The sequence below is a fragment of the Tachyglossus aculeatus genome, chromosome 11 (genome assembly GCF_015852505.1).
Source record: "Tachyglossus aculeatus isolate mTacAcu1 chromosome 11, mTacAcu1.pri, whole genome shotgun sequence".
NCBI classification, from domain to species: domain Eukaryota; kingdom Metazoa; phylum Chordata; class Mammalia; order Monotremata; family Tachyglossidae; genus Tachyglossus; species Tachyglossus aculeatus.
The window spans coordinates 67,380,017-67,400,012 of NC_052076.1; the positions used below are offsets into that span (position 1 = coordinate 67,380,017).

The window sequence follows — 19,996 nt, forward strand, 5'->3', positions numbered from 1 at the left end:
GTGGCCTAGCCTGCAAGGCAGTTTGGCCCGGGTGGGGCCTCAAAATCTCCAAAAGGTTGAGTCACTCGTCTCTTCTTCCTAAGAAATCATCCGCTGAAGACAAACCTAATGGGAAAATGCCTCGAGAGAGTATGCCCACAATCTAAGGAGGAAACGGCTCTCCTGCTCCTGCTGCCAGTAACCCTCATCCCCTGGCCAAACCAGCCTGCAGGACCACCCTCTGTGCTGTGAGCTGAGCCTGCACCTGAGCAGTTCGGCCGTTCGCAGGAGCCGGGTCCGTTCTACGGTGTCGGCCCTGCTCTGCCAGCAACCGAGTTTCAGGTGAGGTGGCCACTGGTTTTCTATGCCGCTCAGGCTAGCCTGACAGACTTAGCGAACCTCAGAGTTCTGGCCTGGGCACAGCTCTAAATGATGGAATTTATTAAGCACTTACTATGTGCACAGCACTGTTCTAAGCGCTGGAGAGGATACTAGGTGATCAGGTTGTCCCACGTGGGGCTCACAGTCTTAATCCCCATTTTACAGACGAGGTAACTGAGGCCCAGAGAAGTGAAGTGACTTGCCCAAAGTCACACAGCTGACAAGTGGTGGAGCCGGGATTTGAACCCATGACCCCTGACTCCAAAGCCCAGGCTCTTTCCACTGAGCCACGCTGCTTCCCCTAAATGAAAGTGGGGAAGAGGGAGGGGGAGAGAAGAGATGCACATAAACAGGCAGTTGCTGCTGGACCTCTAGGGCATGGAGACTGAATCTCCAAGCAAGGACATCTTTGAAGCTTGGCAAAGCCATGCTCTAAAAGTGCCTGGAGCAGATAGCATCATGATTGTCCACCGTGACCTTGCTCACCTTTGGAGACTCACTGGAGTGAGCCCAGATCTGATTCAATCTGCGCATCAGGCAGAGACTCCTCACCCTGGGCTTCAAGGCTGTCCATCACCTCGCCCCCTCCTACCTCACCTCCCTTCTCTCCTTCTACAGCCCAGCCCGCACCCTCCGCTCCTCCGCCGCTAATCTCCTCACCGTACCTCGTTCTCGCCTGTCCCGCCATCGACTCCCGGCCCACGTCATCCTCCGGGCCTGGAATGCCCTCCCTCTGCCCATCCGCCAAGCTAGCTCTCTTCCTCCCTTCAAGTCCTTGCTGAGAGCTCACCTCCTCCAGGAGGCCTTCCCAGACTGAGCCCCTTCCTTCCTCTCCCCCTCGTTCCTCTCTCCATCCCCCCATCTTACCTCCTTCCCTTCCCCACAGCACCTGTATATGTGTATATATGTTTGTACATATTTATTACTCTATTTATTTATTTATTTATTTTACTTGTACATATCTATTCTATTTATTTTACTTTGTTAGTATGTTTGGTTTTGTTCTCTGTCTCCCCCTTTTAGACTGTGAGCCCACTGTTGGGTAGGGACTGTCTCTATATGTTGCCAATTTGTACTTCCCAAGCGCTTAGTACAGTGCTCTGCACATAGTAAGCACTCAATAAATATGATTGATTGATTGATTCAACTTCCTGATGGCTCCTTGGACTAGGGACAGCCTGGGACCAGAACTCCTTTGGCAGCAACTCACAATTCTAGGGCTGACTCAATCCAAGATTGAGAAGTTTGTTGGCATACGTCTGATGGGCCAGCTACGACCACCACGTTGAGGACTGGATTCAAACCAGGCAGACTCGAAAAGCTTTTTGGACTTCATGACTACCATTCTGGCATTTGCCAAAATGACAGTCTCTGGGACACCATTTTGTCACACTTCCACTTACAACAGGAAGTTTAAGATATAAGAAAAGGCGGGGTTCTTAAATACTTTTAGAGCTCAGAAGTATTTAAAATGCAAGACTAACCTATCTGTAAATTTGAAAATTCATATTGGGCAGGGAACGTGTCTGCTAATTCTGTTGTACTGCACTCTCCCAAGTGCTTAATACAGTGCTCTGCACACAGTAAGTGCTCAATACCACTGATTGATTTGTAAAATCATTGGACTTGGCTAGTTGTAATAATGCAGATGATGATACTGCAAGGTCCACTAGTTAGAAACGGCAGGACTGAGGGCATTCAGGCACCTGAAGGACTTGGATTTTTCTGTTTTTTTGGTGAATATAAGCCAAGCTCATGTGTGTGATTGATTAGAATTACATTGGAACTGTTGCTGCAGCTCATCAAAAAGCAATGGGTGGCTGCTGGACCACTCCTGCTCTTATTCCCGGTCCAATACTCTGTCAGTTCTAATTCCACCCCTCTCTCCAGCCTTGGCATCAGTTGTACCTCCTTCCTCTTTGTCCCTTCTCTCATTCCAGGAGTGAGGTGAGGAGGAGTCGCAGGAAGGTTCAAACTTAGGGAGGGTTCCAGGGGATGGGGGGGGAAAGGGTGAGGGGAAACCACAAAGACCCATGAGAGAGCCATGGGAGGTCCACTAGTAGGATCAATGAGAGCAAGGGAGGCAAACCATATCCTTTCCCTTCCTCCCCTTCCCTCTTCATCGCCAGCTTTGAGACCACCATGCTTCTCAGGACCCCTCTGCCCTCCTCCTCTGGCCTGGTTCTCTTTCATGTCCCTTTTCAGTCCTATAAATGGGAATGGAGGGGGACAGCAGACTACACACACTTCGCAAGCTACGATTTTAACAAATAATTTTTCTCTGAAATGGTGTCACATCATAAAACTTCTTCCCATCAAATTCAACACAGAACACTCACACGAAGTCCATAAAAATCAACCAAACTGTACTTTGTTCCCCCAAAGAGAGGTGTATATACACATGTGTGAGTGTTGAGCAGCTAAACTGTCCAAATTGAAGTTGGTGCTAATTATAGTTCAGCCCTCAGAGGAGGAGAAGGGTTTCACACTGTGTTGGTACATACCGATCATCATCATCTGCATGAGCATTAGTGCCAGAGGTACTTTGAAGTGTAGGTAATCCCTCAGTGACCCCTTCATCTATTGAGCCTATTTAAGAAAGAAAGAAAAGATAATGCCTAATTAGAATAAACTCAGTCAGTCTCTTACAGGTAAACCATTCCCAGAACTGCTTACTGTTCAGGTACATTATCAGCAGACTTATTTTTCGAAGTTCAAAATGTTAGCCCAAAATGTATTTTTTCCAACCACCAAGATATCCTAAATAAATCCAGGTTATTAATAATAGAGAGCCATTAAGGTTAGAAACATATGATGCTTAACAAAGCCACGTGACTGAATAGGAGTTGCTATTGCAAAAATAATTTAGGGAAACTTTTTCAGTCTTACGTTATACAGAGATCATGAATAATCCAATGCATTTAAAAGAATCTACGCATCAATATTAAACCAAAAGTTTATACGTACCACCATCTTCAAGATATATGTTCTATATTTGATATGTACTAGGCTTGCCTACAGCATTTAACACCAACCTCCTGGAAAACCTCTTTTAGCGTGCTTTCCAAAGTGCTGCTGCTTTACCCTGTCGACTGAAATACAGTTTTTGAAATTTGCTTTATGCAGTTTCTAGCTCAGTGACATTTGCTGGTGAGCACTTATTAAATACTATTTTTAGATAGTGATTTGGGATGATTCTCCTCTTCCAATGCCTGTTTACTGCATTTAATGATGGAAGGATTTAGATGAGTTTTTAAAGCCTAACTCAGAAAAATCTACGACTTGAGGGCTGCACTGAAAAACAGGAGATATGTACAACAGGAAGAAAATGTATCTCAGCAGGAACAGTAAATGAATCCCTTATAGACAAGTGATGACATGCTTGAAAATCTACTTCAAATGTCAGGAAAGGGGCAGAAGAGGAGGTTAAAATCACTAGACAGAAAAATTAAAATCAACTGTTGCCTGGAACTGAACATCAAATACCAACAGTGAAACTGAAGAAGGAGCTCTGGATGAACAATAAAGAAGCCTGGTTGTACTGAATTTTATTTAGAAAATCAAAAGAAGGTTTCAACTTTACATGACACCGCATGGGCACTACTTTCAGATGCCTAGGCAACGCTGCAGCTCCAGAGTTGGCATAGCCCCTTTTGGATTAAAACAAGATTAGTTTATTTAAAAGTCACCTAACACTCTTGCCCAGCTTCACACAATTCCTTAACAAACACAAATCAACCCTGCCAAATGAATTCCTAGCAAAGACAAATCAAGTGTACCTAAGAAATGGAGCTTTACCTAAGATTCTGAAGTTCCACATGAATAGGTCATAACTAGGCAAACAAATTAAATTAAGGTCAAGTCCAATAACTATTTGTAGACTTTGGATGAATTCTGGGACATTTTTGATGATCTGAAGAAAAGCGATTCTCCTTAAAAAACAAATTTAAAAATAAGTCTGAGTTTAACAGACAGGCTTTATAATGAGTACACGAAGTACTATGCCCCAACAGTTTCTGTGAAGTCCACCAGGCCCACTTTATTTCTCTGGATTGAGAAGGCCAAATTACTCAGGGCTCTAATATTAGACATTGGGATGTGCTAGCGGCCGGATATCTTTGAGCTAGTTATTTAGAATACCACATTTGGGGCTCGGTTTAGCTTGTGATTTGTTTTCGAAATTCAGAAAAAGTTGCAGGGACATCTCCTGGCAAACCAGATAGTACGATACAGACAGTTCAACCGCTGTTTCATCAGAGCCCCATCCTCCGGGCCCCACCATTCCCAATATAAGAAGTGTTGAGGGGTCACTTGCCGATTCTAAAACTAACGATAATAATAGTAATTGCGGTATTTAAGTTCACTCAATCGTATTTATTGAGCACTTACTGTGTGCAGAGCACCGTATTTAAGTGCTTATTATGTGTCAAGCAATGTACTAAGCTTGGAGGTAGATGCAAGACAATCAGTTCAGACCTAGTCCCTGTCCCACATTGGGCTCCCTAAGTAGGAGGGAGAACAGGTATTGCATCCCCATTTTACAGATGAGGAAACGGAGGCAAAGAGAAGTGAAGCATCTGCCCAAGCTCAACCAGCAGGTAAACTGGCAGAGCAGGGATTAGAACCCACGTCCCCTGATTCACCAGCCCATGCTCCTTCCACTAGATCAAGTAGTTTCACAGAGTCCACTCATCATTGAGGGTCTGTTTTCTCAGTATGTGGATTACCCATTTCCTTTCCTTCTTCGATAGCCTGCCTTTGCCTGTTTCATTAATTAGCACGTGCACAATACAGTGCACTGGGGAAAAAAAGGAAATGAAACCAGTTTGCTACTTGTTAAACGTTCTCTTGCAGTCTTTGTACTCAGTAGGAACTCCATAAATTCCACTGACGCATACACAACAAAAATAATAAGTGCCATCTGTGCGTAGGGAATGTGTCTACCAACTCTGCGATATTGTGCTTGGTTCAGGGCTCGGTATGAATGAACAAGTAAAAGGATGAAGAGATGCACAAATTTTACCTATATATTTCAATTACAAAGCCAACGGTGCAAGTGCATTTTGTGTGGTTGAACAGAGGGAGCTGTTCGGAGAGAGTGAGAATAAGAGAGTGGTAGTGGGGAAAGGGGAAAATATCGCACCATATTTGGCATTATAGTGAAAAGTCAATTTCCAGAAATGCACATGAGCAATGCCAGCAGGGGAATGTGGATATCCAAGTTTGTGGGGGGTTTTTAAGTGACATATGGCTACATTCATGGTATTACTTGTCAATAAAATGACTAAAAGATAAAAGGCTTTGAAAAAGCTACTAACAATATTGTCACTTGCAGAATTTAAGGGTTAAGTGCTTTATGGATAAAACAACCTGTTTACTGGGTACAATTTTTTTCCCCTTCCTCATTTACAGTATTTCCTCATTTCCCTTCTTTTCACATTGGTACTTGCTGAGAAACACATTATCAAACATAAAAATAAAGATCTACTGGGAAAGCACAAATGTCTCAGAAGTAAGAACAGCTATATTTTTGGAAATGAAAGTTTTTACCGTAATTGGGGATAATTTTTGTAGGAATCGGAACTTTAAGAGATGATACTCAGAGGAATGAACATGATCAAAACAGGTACGAAGATTGGTACCCTTTCAGCTGGGAAAGATGCAGGCAGAAAAGGAAGCATGATTGAAGCCTACAAAGAGCAGAGCAGCGTGGCTCAGTGGAAAGAGCACGGGCTTTGGAGTCAGAGGTCATGGGTTCGAATTCCGACTCCACCACGTCTGCTGTGTGACCTTGGGCAAGTCATTCAAATTCTCAGAGCCTCAGTTCCCCTATCTGTAAAATGGGGATGAAGACTGTGAGCCCCACGTGGGACACCTTGATCACCTTGTATCCCCCCCAGCGCTTAGAACAGTGCTTTGCACATAGTGAGCGCTTAACAAATACCATCACCATCATCAAAGAGCACGGGCTTTGGAGTCAGAGGTCAGGGGTTCAAATCCCGGCTCCGCCACTTGTCAGCTGTGTGGCTTTGGGCAAGTCACTTCACTTCTCTGGGCCTCAGTTACCTCATCTGTAAAATGGGGATAAAGATTGTGAGCCCCATATGGGACAACCTGATCACCTTGTAACCTCCCCAGCGCTTAGAACAGTGCTTTGCACATAGTAAGCGCTTAATAAATGCCATTATTATTATTATTATTACATTGCTCTGCACATAGTGCTCAACAGATATGAATGATTGATAGTGCGTACTTAAACACCACAATTATTATTATTATGACTGTGATGCAGCATGGTGCAGTGGATAGAGCATATGCCTTCTAGACTGTGAGTCTTCTAGACTGTGAGGCTGTTGTTGGGTAGGGACTGTCCCTATATGTTGCCAACTTGTACTTCCCAAGTGCTTAGTAATAATAATAATAATAATAATAATGGCATTTATTAAGTGCTTACTATGTGCAAAGCACTGTTCTAAGCACTGGGGTAGATACAAGGTAAGTACAGTGCTCTGCATACAGTAAGTGCTCAATAAATACGATTGAATGAATGGAGTCAGAAACTCATGGGTTCTAATCCCAGCTCTGCCACTTGTTTGCTGTGTGACCTTGGCAAGTCACTTCACTTCTCTGGGCCTCAGTTACCTCATCTGTAAAATGGGGATTAAGACTATGAGCCCCACGTGGGACAGGGACTGTGTCCAACCTGATTTGCTCGTATCCACCCCAGTGCTCAGTACCGTGCCTGGCACATAGTAAGCGCTTAACTAATACCATAAAAAAGATGATTATTATTAGGCCCAAGAAGGGTTGGATATAGAGAGACAACAAAAGAGAAAGCTTAAGGTGGCAGCTGTTAAGAGAGTCGGCACGGGGAAAGGTGGACAAGCAGAGTTAGGGAGTCTGAAGTGGCTGGAAGTGCCTTCAAGGAGAGGGTGGTGATAAATAATAAATAATATTTGTTAATTATTTATTAATTAATAATAAATTAATTATTAATTAATTAATTATTAATATTTGTTAAGCGCTTACTATGTGCAGAGCACTGTTCTAAGCGCTGGGGAGGTTACAAGGTGATCAGGTTGTCCCACGGGGGGCTCACAGTCTTCATCCCCATGTTATAGATGAGGTAACTGAGGCCAGAGAAGTTAAGTGACTTGCCCAAAGTCACACAGCTGACAGTTGGCAGAGCCAGGATTTGAACCCATGACGTCTGACTCCAAAGCCCATGCTCTTTACACTGCGCCATGCTGCTTCTTGGTCCATAGCTGTAGAGCATTGATAGGGCATTAAAGAGCAGTGGAGAAGAGTGGTCACTGTTGTCTACATAACTGTGCAATCCTTTAGAAAGTTATCAATCTATCAATCATATTTATTGAGCGCTTACTTTGTGCAGAGCACTGTACTAAGCGCTTGGGAAGTACAAATTGGCAACATATAGAGACAGTCCCTACCCAACAGTGGGCTCACAGTCTAAAAGGGGGAGACAGAGAACAAAACCAAACATACTAACAAAATAAAATAAATAGGATAGATATGTACAAGTAAAATAAATAAATAAATAAATAGAGTAATAAATATGTACAAATATATATATATACATATACACAGGTGCTGTGGGGAAGGGAAGGAGGTAAGATGGGGGGATGGAGAGGGAGACGAGGGGGGGAGGAATAATCACAAAATAGGGAGGTCAGGACCAGGATGAGAAGATGTGAGCATAAGATCAACAGAGAGAAATACACAGAGTCTAATTTACACCTTCTCCTTTTACCCCATGGGACCCTCTCAGACCTGCGGGGGTAGGTGCCTGAGGTTGCACTGTTTCTCAGGCACTTTATTAGGCTTTTAATACCTTCAGAGACAACCACAGAATCACCAACTCCTGTCATTCAAAGAAAAGACCCGAGGGAAGGAAGGAGTGCTTCATAAAAATGATTTTTTTTTTAAATAATCGACTGGTAGGGAGTGTGGCAGTGACAGCAGATTATTAAAGAATTTCCCCAAGCATGAGAACAATTCAGGATTGTTATTAATAAAATACTCTGCTAGCTACGGTGGAGGGTTCCAAAGCAACCTCACAAGTTTCTGAATCCAGGAGTTTAAGGATTTACAAATTAAACCATTCAACGTTGAAAGGTAAAATACTCTTGAATGCAATACTTCTATGTGTTTTTCTAGAAAGCTACTTTTTTCTTTTTGTTTAACGGACCTCTCCCTTCTGGCAATAACCGTTCCGCCTGGACAAATCCTGTTGTTCAACGCTGGGCTTTTCGAATCCTTGAGTAACTACCACGTATCAAATTCCCATGTTCAGGAGGATGAGAAAGCAGCACAGTTGAGGGTAAAGATCGTGGGTTGGGGATTTAAGCCCCGCTCTGCCAAGCGGCTGCTGTGTGACCTTGAAAAGCCAACCAATTTCTTAGTGCCTCGGTTTCCTCATCTCTAAAATGGAGGCTCAACAGATGTTTTCCCTCTTACTTAGACTAGAAGATCCATGTAGGACATGACTGCGTCCAACCCGATTAACTTGCATCTACCCCAGTGCTGAGTTCAGTGGTTGGCTCAGAGTAAGTGCTCAACAAATACTATTGTTATTATTACTATATGCATATTCAAAACATAAGGAAAAAAAATACAATGACCAAAGTAAAGGAGGGATTTTAAAAATGAAAGCACTTCTATTGGAGGAGCTGGACTGGATCATTCTAAAATGATTCTCCATGTTAAATTTCATGCTTTATACCTCTTTTCCTTTCTTTCCCTATTGCGACTAATGCTAATATTAATCATTGTGGTATTTAAGCATTTCTTATATGCCAAGTGCTGTACTAAGCACTGGGGCAGACAGAGGATAACACAAATAAAAAGGATAACGCACAGATTTGGCAAAAGATGAATCCCTGTGACTTCAGAAAAAGCTCCCCCATTTGCTCTCCCAATACATTTCCTTCCTCCAACCATGTTTTCCAGTGTGACCCAGTTAGGATATTTCAGAAGAAAAAGTAAGTTCCTCCCGGTGTAGAAAAGAATGGGATGCTCTCCGTGGCGGTAATTACCCTTCCGGATTGAAACGAAAAGGAGACAATACCTATAGAGGATGACTGAGGGCTAATCAGAAGATCTTCCTGAACTTGCTCACTCCCGGGGACCGTCTGCTGATCGCTCAAGGAACTCTGAGACGCACTGACGGGCTGCGAAACTTCCTCGTGAACTTCTTCGTCACTTAACCTTTCCACTTTGACCCGCACGTCTTCTTCGGTCACCAACGGCAAGTTAGCCTTGGTGCTCTCGCAAGCCACATAGTCAGCCATTCTTCTGGCTGCCTCAGAAGGACCTGGGAGTTCTAAAGTCCTGGGGTTTTCGGCCTGCTTCACCTTCTCCGACTGAAGCCTCCGATCGATTCCGAACGGAAAAGTCCAGGGAAAGGATAAGGAGGAGTCGACTGGTTGATTTCTTGACTCGGAGTAGGGAGCTGAGGAATTCAGCACTTGGGGGGAGTTTGTCTGGGTGCTACACTTGAGGGGACTCTCCGGAGACATAACAATGTAGCTTTTACGCTTTCTACGGGACTCTCGGCAAACGGGGATGGTCCTTTCTACCACACTGCATTCTGAAGAAACGGGAGAGAGGCTGCCATCTCGAGAGGTAAAATTGCAGTTAGCACTGTTTTCTTGTCCTGTCTCTAGTCCCTTTTCTTGCTGGTTGTTGGGAGTATTCCATAAGATGCTTGATTTCATGAACTCCGAGCAGGTGCTGGCGACGCTGAACATTTGCATATAGCTGGCTGCGGCCAGCACGTCGATAATATTTTCTGTGTTAATTGACAGTGTTGCTGTGTAAGCATACTCGAGGAGGGGGATGAAGCCAGTCACTGTGACGTGGTGCAAATCCAACACACTCTTGCTGTCATCCTCTGCTTGGCCAACAAGTTTGGTGCGAAAGAAATCGCTACACGCTGCCAGAACCACTTTGTGTGCCCGGAAGATTTTGTCCTGGACACGGATGGTGATATCACAGAAGTGTCCATCGCTGCGAAGCATATTTAGCTTTCCAAGCATTTCCTGGCTGTGGGAAGGGGAACTATGAGTAAATGTTTTCACACCCATCTTTTCCTCGCTCTTCAACTAAAGCTCTTCAGGGATGCAAGGCGTTCCGCAATGACCTAAAAGATATATAAATAAAAACATTTGGTTACTATTTTTAAAATGATGGGCTTTTCTTCTAACGTAGGGAAATGAGACATGTGCATCTCAGGGAGTGTGAACTCTCAGAAACTTTCTTCGTAACGAAAGGAAATTTGAGGGGCTCAAGTGCATATGTGAAACAGTAGGGAAGGAAGCTCCTAATATCCCCTCCAAACTTTCTCCCCCGACCCCTCACACACAACTCTTCCATCCATGTTGACAGATACCCCCAAATCCTCCCTTTCTCACAAGTCTTCAACCTCGGCATCACTCTTGACTTATCTCTCCCCTGCAATCCACATATTCAGTCAGCCACCAGATCCTGGAGTTCTGTCTTCAGAACATCTCCAGAATCTGCCCCTTCCTTCCTCTCCACCAGTCCAAGCAGTGGTCACATCCTCTAGTACATAAACTCGTTATGGGCAGGGAACAGGTCTGCTCATTCTTTTGAACTGCACTCTCCCAAGTGCTTAGTACAGTGCTCTGCACATAGTAAGCACTCAATAAATACCACTGATTGACTGACTGATCCGGTTTCGACTCCTCCAACCTCCCCCTTCTCCGGCAGATTTCCCTCTGTTGCCCATACTGCTTTTCTATAACACTGTTCCATGTATCTCTTTCCACTCTACAAAAGCCTCCAACAGGTGCCCAACCAGCTCCGCATCTAAGAGAAACTCCTCACCATCAGGTTTAGGGCACTCAAATCAATTCCCTTTTCCCTACTTATCTTCATTTCTCTCACACTACAATCCAGCTGCTCACTTCACTTCTAACACCAACTTACTCACTGTGCATTGCATCACCACTGACCTCTTGGCTCCCTCCCTCCCTCCTGCCTGGAAATCGTTCCTCTCCCCATCTTCAAAGCCCTACTGGCACACAGCAAGCACTTAAATACCAGAATTATTACTACTACTATTAGAAAGATAGAAAGTAAAAACAGTTTCCCAGTACAACAGTCAACTTTTTTTTAAAAAAAAGAAGGAATTTTTAAAGTTCCAAATATGCAAAAAGCCACAATAATAATAGCTTAATCAGAAATTTAAGAAAAGGAACTTTATGGGAGAACTGGAAGAAGTCATCTTAGGTTACAAGAAGTTGAACCACTCCTTGTAATCACTGTAGACGCTTAACTATGGGCCAAGCACCGTAGTAAATGTTGGGGTATATACGAAATAATAAGATACCACACAAATGGGGCTCCCAGTCTGTAAGAAGGAGGGAGAAGTGGTAAGTCTGTAACTCCCTTCAATCCACTGTGTCTCACCAAAACGGATAAAAATAGCCAAGAACGCTTACTCTCCCCCTCTATTCGAAGCCTTACTGAAGACACATCTCTTCCAAGAAGCATTCTCTAACCAAGCCCTCTTTTCCTCTTCTTCCACTCCCTTCTGCGTAGCCGTGACTCGCTCCCTTTATTCACCACTCCTGTCCCCAGTTGATCTGGGAAGCAAAGTGAAGTGTGGACTGGAGTGGGAAGAGCCTGGAGGCTGGGAGAACAGCTAGAAGCCTGATGCAGTCAGTTGTCCGGCTGGGATGTGATGACTTCTTGGACCAGTGTAGTAGCTATTTGGATAAAAGGAAGGGACATGGAGTCTGGAAATGTGGGGGGTATATGTGCATATGCCCTCATATGCCCCCATATTCACTCTGTTACCAAATGCTCTTGGTGACAGTATTTGATGACAGATTGAATATGGGGGTTAAAAGAGAGGGAGAAGTCGGGGATGGTTATCGACTTGAGGGACAGGGACAATAGCAGTATTATCAACAGTGATGAAAAAGTTGGAGGAGGAGAGGATTTAGGAGGGAATATGAGAAAACAGAATTTCTGTTTTGGGTACGTTGAATTTGAGGAGGCGGTGAGCCTTTCAGGTAGAAATGTTCTGAAGACAGGTGGAATGAGAGATTGCAGAGGAGAGAGAGTTAGGAACAGTGATCTCCATTTGGGAGTCTTTTTTTATGGTATTTGTTAAGCGTTTACTATGTGCTGGGCACTGTTCTAAGTGCTGGGGTAGATATAAGCTAATCAGGTTGGATACAGTATGTCCCACATGGGGCTCACAGCCTTAATTCCCATTTGACAAATGAGGTAACAGGCACAGAGAAGTTAACTGACTTGTCCAAGGTCACACAGCACGCAAGTGGCAGAGCCACGATTCGATGATAACACGTGTCCTTCTGACACTCAGGTCCATGCTCTACCCATTAGGCCAAGCTGCTCGGAAATGGTGGTGGTAATAATAATTGTGGCATTTATGAAGTGCTCAACTATATGGGAAAGTAGTGTGGTATAGTGGAAAGAGCATGGGCCTGGAATTAGAGGACCTGGGTTCTAATCCTGGTTCCACCACTTCTCTGCTGTGTGACTTTGGGTAAGTCACTTCACTTCTCTGTGCCTCAGTTCTCTCACTTACAAAATTGGGATTCAATACCTGTTCTGCCTCCTACATAGACTGTGAGGCCCATGTGGGACCTGACGTATGGCTCTACCCAGGATAACTTACCTTCCCAACCAAATTCTGACTTTCCCCATCACCGCAGACAGCACCATCATCCTTCCTGTCAAACAATTCCATGACCTTGGACTTATTCTTGACTCCTCTCTCTCACTCAACCCACATATTCAATCCATCACTAAATCCTGTCGGTCCCACTGTCAAAACATTGCTAAAATCCACGCTTTCCTCTCCATTCATTCATTCCTATTTATTGAGCGCTTACTGTGCGCAGAGCACTGTACTAAGGGCTTGGGAAGTACAAGTCGGCAACATACAGAGACAGTCCCTGTCCAACACCAGGCTCACAGTCTCCACGTTAATACAATCACTCACTGCAACCACGGTAATACAATCACTTATCCTACCCAGCCTGGATTACTGTACCAGCCTCCTTGCTCACCTCCCGGTCTCCTGTCTCTCCCCACTTCACTTCCATCTTCACTCTGCTGGCCAGATCATTTTTCTACAGAAAAGTTCAGGACAGGTTTCACCACTCCTCAAAAGTACTCCGGTGGTTGCCCATCCACCTCCACATCAAACAAAAACTCCTCACCACTGGCTCAAACCATTCAACTGTCAACTTGACCCTCCTCTACCTCACCACTCTCCTACTACAACCCAGCCCACACACTTCACTCTTTTAAGGCTAACCTCCTCACTGTGCCTTTATTCCATCTATTGTGCTGCCAACCACTCACCCGTGTCCTACCTCTGGCCTGGAATGACCTCCATCCTCAAATTCAACTGACAATTACTCTCCCGTGCCCGCCTTCAAAGCCTTTTTGAAGGTACATCTCCAAGAGACCTTCCCTAAGCCCCCCTCTGCCCTTCCTCTTCTCCCACTCCCTTCTGCGTTGCCCTGACTTGCTCCCTTTGTCTTCCCCCCTCCCAGCCACACAGCACTTAGGCACATATCAATAATTTATTTACTTATATTAATGTCTTCCTCCCCACCTCCTCTAGATTGTAAACTTGTTGTGGGCCGGGAATGTGTCTGCTTATTTTTGTATTGTACTCTCCCAAGCACTTAGTACAGTGCTCTGCACACAGTAATCATTCAATAAATACAATTGATTGAATGAATGAATACCCCGGTGCTTAGTACAGGGCATGGCGCATAGTAAGCATTTAAATACAATTTTCTAATTATCATTATTATCCTCTGAGCTTCAGATTCCTCAGTTGTAAAATGAGGACTACATCCTACTACCTTCCACATAAGCTGCGAGACCCCTGGGGGACAGGGACTGTGTCCAATCTGATTATTTTATATCTACCCCAAGGTCTAGTAGTAATAATAACAATAATAATGGTAATTAAGAGCTTACTATGCGCTAGGCACTGTACTAAGGGCTAGTGCTTTCACATAGTAAGCACTTACATGTAACATGATACATAAATAAGCCAAACACTGCGCTAAACACTGGGGTAGATTCAAGACAATCCGTTTGAACACAGTCCCTGCTCCACATGGAGCTCCCAGTCTAAAAGGGAGGGAGAACAGGTATTTTGCAAATAAAGAAACTGAGGCACAGAAATGAAATGACTTGCCCAAAGTCACCCAGCAGTCAAGGGGTGGAGCCAGGATTACAACCCAGGTTTCCTGACTCCCAATATTAGGTGACACTGCTTAAAGCAATGCGAGTGGATGGGGTTCCCAAGAAAGTGAGTTTTAAATGAAAAAGAGAAGGGACTCAGAATGGAGGCTTGACGGACACCCACAGTTACAGAAAGGAAAGCACATGAAGAACCAGTGAAAGAGACTGAGAAGGATCATTAGAAAGGTAAGAAGAGAACTGGGAGAGAATTGTCAGAAAATTGAATGTTAGATAGTGTTTCTGGGAGAAGGGAATGCTCTACAGTGTTGAAAGATGAGGAGGAGCAATTCCAAATAGAGTATGTTAGATTTGGCAAGGAGGTCACTGGTTATCTTGGAGAGGGCAGTTTCAGTAGTGTGAAGAGCGCAGAAACCTGACTGTAAGAGGGTTCCAGGGAGTTCAAGGAGAGGAAGCAGAGACAGCATGTTTAAATGATGATCCAATTGAGATGTCTGAACGGGAATGAGAGGCGGGAGGTGGGGCAATAATTGGATGGTAAAGTGGAGTCCACAGAAGGCTGGGGAGGGGGAAGGAGGGAGAAATGTGTTTTAACGCAGAGAAGGACCTGTCAGCAAGTCAGCTGATGAAGATGGCAACCATAGAGGGAAGAAGAGCAAATGCAAGTTACAAATAATTCTATGTATATAAAAAAAGTCCCAGGTCAAGTTTCAATTATGTATGCCCAGTGCAAGAATGTATCGGTCCTCAAAAATCAGGAACTGTATGTCATGGACCACAAAACCAGTAATAATAAAATACATTTATCAGATCAGATTACCACTGTGGAATTCCTTTAGATATAAAATGCCACCTCAAGTGAAAATATCACTGCAGAACTGCTCTACAGACCACTTTATACGGAAGAGAAAAATGATCAGAAAAAGTTAGAGAGCAAGGAGGCTGAAAACCTAGGGCCGATAGTAATAATGGGAGACTTGAGTCACCCAGCTGCTGTGTGAGGCTAATTAATCCAGATGACAAACGGAGTTGAGAGGTTTTCTGGAAAGGATAAATGATTATTTCCTCTAAGAGGCAGGTCTGACACCCATAAGGAATAAACAAGAAAACATAGTGGGGGAGATCTTCTTCAGAAGTATGTGAGTGCCAGGATACTGAAACAACTGCTGGCATGAAACCAAAAGCAAAGAGCAGAGGAAAAATTTTATGTTAGTGGTGTCTGCTAATGTGTGTGTGTTTTGCAGAGGGGGAAAACACCATAAAGCCCAGAGGTTCCTTTGCTAAAGCTAAGACCTATTCCCCCAATAGGGCAGAGGTAAGCAGAAACCTCAGGAAACTGAGGACCACACCAGTCACAAATGAACTATTATTTTTGGTCGTAATATTTTTAGTTAACAAATTTCCCCCTCACCCTCATTACCTCTATCACCCTTGACTCCCTTTAGATTATAAATCCCTTATGCGCCTGGGGAGAATATCTAAACTGATGTCCATATAGTCTTCCATTCTTTAGCACATCATTAACACCTAATTGCATGTTGGATAGAGTCTGCAATCCTGACAACTCACTAAAATTTAACATTGTCATGAGCTGGGGGGAAGGGAGGCCAAAAAAAGAGCAAAAGGACGATTTCATTTTAGAGACGGCAACTACAGTTAAGTGTTGGATTGGTGTTCACTTAGAAAAACAAAGCCTGTTGGAGGAAAGACTATAGAATTTTGGAATGGGAAATCATGCCTCTACTTCTCAAGAATAACCTTTGAAATTGTCTTCTCCACTGAACCTAACTCACTCACTCCCCTATCCCTCCACCAATCTTGTACCACCGACCCGCAGCCCTGGATGGCCTCCATAACACACTTCCTTTGCTCTGGGGCTCAAGCTGTGGAGCATTACCCATGGAAATCCAGACACCAGGCTGATCCTGTGCATCAGAAATCCACCCTCCCCTGTTTTAACTCTGCCCCCTTCCATCAATCAATCAATCAATCGTATTTATTGAGTGCTTACTGTGTGCAGAGCACTGTACTAAGCGCTTGGGAAGTACAAGTTGGCAACATATAGAGACAGTCCCTACCCAACAGTGGGCTTACAGTCTAAAAGACTCCCATCTCCCTTACCAGCTGTTTGGGATCTTTAACTCCCTCCTAAAACCACATGTCATCCATCTCTTACCTGGCCATTTTTTTTATGGTATTTGTTAAGCGCTTACTATGTGCCAGGCACTGTACTAAGCGCTGGGGGAGATACAAGACAATTAGGTTGGACACAGCCCCTGTCCCACATGGGGCTCACAGCCTTAATCCCCATTTTACAGATGAGGGAACTGAGGCATAAAAGTGAAGTGACTTGCCCAAGGCCACACATCAGACAGTAATAACAATACTGGTATTTGTTAAGCGCTTACTTTGTGCCAGGCACTGTTCTAAACGCTGGGGGAGAGACAAGGTTAACAGGTTGCTCCACATGGGGCTCACAGTCTTAATCTCTATTTTCAGATGAAGTAACTGAGGCACAAAGAAGTTAAATGACTTGCCCAAAGTCACACAGCTGACAAGTGGCGGAGCCGGGGTGAGAACCTCTGACTTTTAAGCCCGTGCTCTTTCCACTAAGCCACGCTGCTTCTCATACAAGTGGTGGAGCCAGGATTAGAACCCAGGTCCTGACTCCCACTCCCATGCTGCTTACCGTGGCCATGTACTATATTGATAAAAATAAAACTATCGGGCATGATCTCCCTATAATCTCACCTGCTCCACTCCAGACCCTCCCTCGTCTTGCCCCTTCTTTGACGCTCCCATCTTTCCCACAGTATCTCAAGAGATCTCTTACCTCCTCTCAAAATCCACCCCCTCCACCTACAACTCCATCCCTCCACACCTTATCAAAACATGTGTCTCCCCCCCCCCCCCCCCGCCACCCCTTGACCACCACCTTCAACTGTTCACTCCCCAATGGCTTCTTCCTGCTTTCAAACATGCTCATGTGTTCCCTAGCCTAAAAAACAACAACAAACCCTCTCACGACCCCATGGCTCCCTTCAGTTATCACCTCTTCTACCATTCCTCTGCAAACTCCTTGAGTGAATGGCTGACACCCTCTGCTTCCACTTACTTCCCCCCTCCAATTTGGTCTCTGTCCCCTTTGTTACAAGGACACAGGCCAGTCTAAAGTCACCAATTATCTCTTTGCCACTCCACCCTAATCCTCCTCGAACTCTCAGTGCCTCTGATGCCGTGGACCACCCACTTTTCCTGGAAACATCTAACCTTGGTTTCAGTGACACTGTCCTCTCCTGATTCTCCTCCTATCTCTCTGGCCGCTCATTCTCAATCTCTTTCACAGCTCTTCCTCTGCCTCCCACCACCTATTCTACCTACACCTACTCCCTTGAAGAACTCATTCTCTCCCGTGGCTTCAACTATCACCTCTATGCAGATGATTCCCAAATCTATATCTCATCCTGATCTTGCGCCTTCTCTGCAATATTGTACTTCCTCTTGCCTTCAGGATATGTCTACCTAGATGTCCCGACACCTCAAACTTAACGTATCCAAAACTGAACTCATCTCTATGCCTTCCCACTAACTTTCCTATCACTGAAGACGGCCCTACCACCCTTCACCTCAAAAGCCTGTAAACCTGGCATTATCCGGGACTCATCTCTTTCATTCACCTCACATATTCAATCTGTCAACAAATCCTGTTGGTTCTACCTTTACAACATGGAAAAAATCTGCCCTTTCCTTTCCATCCAAAGTGTTCAGTCCAAGTCTCTCTACTCCTCAGGAACCTCCAGGGGCTGCTCATCTACCTTGACATCAAACAGAAACTCCTTACCCTTGATTTTAAAGCACTCAGTCAGCTCGCCCCCTCCTACCTTACCTCGCTGATTTCCTATTACAACCTAACCCGCTCACTTTGCTCCTCTCACATCATCCTACTCACTTTATCTCAATCTCATCTATCTTGCCTCTGACCCCTTTCCCACATCCTCCCTCTGGCTTGGAATTCCCTTCCGCTTCTTATACGACAGACCACTGCTCTCCTCATCTTCAAGGATGAAGATGAACCACTCTCGGCTTCAAGGCTGTCCATCACCTCGCCCCCTCCTACCTCACCTCCCTTCTTTCCTCCTATAGCCCAGCCCGCACCCTCCACTCCTCTGCCGCTAACCTCCTTACTGTGCCTCATTCTCGCCTGTCCCGCCGTCGACCCCCAGCCCACGTCCTCCCCCTGGCCTGGAATGCCCTCCCTCCGCACATCTGCCAAGCTAGCTCTCTTCCTCCCTTCAAAGCCCTACTGAGAGCTCACCTCCTCCAGGAAGCCTTCCCAGACTGAGCCCCCTCCTTCCTCTCCCCCTCCCCCCTCCCCATCCTCCCCCTCCCCACAGCACCTGTATATATGTTTGTACATATTTATTTATTACTCTATTTTACTTGTACATATTTACTATTCTATTTATTTTATTTTGTTAATATGTCTTGTTTTGTTGTCTGTCTCCCCCTTCTAGACTGTGAGCCCGCTGTTGGGTAGGGACCGTCTCAATATGTTGCCAACTTGTACTTCCCAAGTGCTTAGTACCGTGCTCTGCACACAGTAAGCGCTCAATAAATACGATTGAATGAATGACTGAATCTTCAAAGTCTTATTAAAATCATGTCTCCTAAGCCCTCAATATTTCCCCTACTCCCTCTCCATCACCCTTGCACTTCGATTTGTACCCTTTAAGCACTTGATAGTCACCCTACCCTTAGCCCTTACAGCACTTACTCATTTAATTGTATTTACAAAGCACTTACTGTGTGCAGAGCACTGTACTAAGTGCTTGGGAGAATACAGTATAATAATAAACAGACATTCCCTGCCCACAATGAGCTTACAGTCTAGAGTGGGGGAGACTGACATTAATATAAATGAATTATAGATATGTACATAAGGGCTGTGGGGCTGGGAGGGGTAATGAACAAAGAGAGCAAGTCAGGGTGATGCAGAAGGGAGTGGGAGAAAAGGGGGGCTTAGTCAGGGAAGGCCTCTTGGAGACGTGCCTTAGATAAGACTTTGAAAGGGGGGAGAGTAATTGTCTGTCAGATTTGAGGAGGGAGGGCATTCCAGGCCAGAGGCAGGATGTGGGCGAGGGGTCAGCAGTGAGATAGACAAGATCGAGGCAGAGTGAGAAGGTCAGCATTAGAGGAGCATTTAATGTCAATGGTGAGGCGTTTTTGCTTGATGCGGAGGTGGACAGGCAACCACTTGAGTTTCTGTTTCCCCCTCTAGACTGTAAGCTCCCTGTGGGCAGTAAACATGTCTATCAACTGTGTTGGACTGTACTCTCCCAGGTGCACAGAGGAAGAGCACAATAAACACCATTAATTTAGTGACTGACAGTGA

The 19,996-nt window shown here is 44.8% G+C and overlaps 1 protein-coding gene across 2 annotated transcripts in view; it reads right to left on the minus strand.

Moving 5' to 3' along the window:
* ZBTB44 (zinc finger and BTB domain containing 44) overlaps positions 1-19,996 on the minus strand; it is a 71,455-nt gene that overhangs the window by 20,044 nt on the left and 31,415 nt on the right. For both annotated transcript variants that reach the window (XM_038754643.1, XM_038754644.1), the window contains exons 2-3: positions 9,449-10,522; positions 2,865-2,949 (exon numbers count right to left, since the gene is read on the minus strand). In XM_038754643.1, coding sequence (XP_038610571.1) covers positions 2,865-2,949; positions 9,449-10,466 — 1,103 coding nt within the window. In that variant the 5' untranslated portion in view covers positions 10,467-10,522. The remainder of the gene's footprint in view (positions 1-2,864; positions 2,950-9,448; positions 10,523-19,996) is intronic.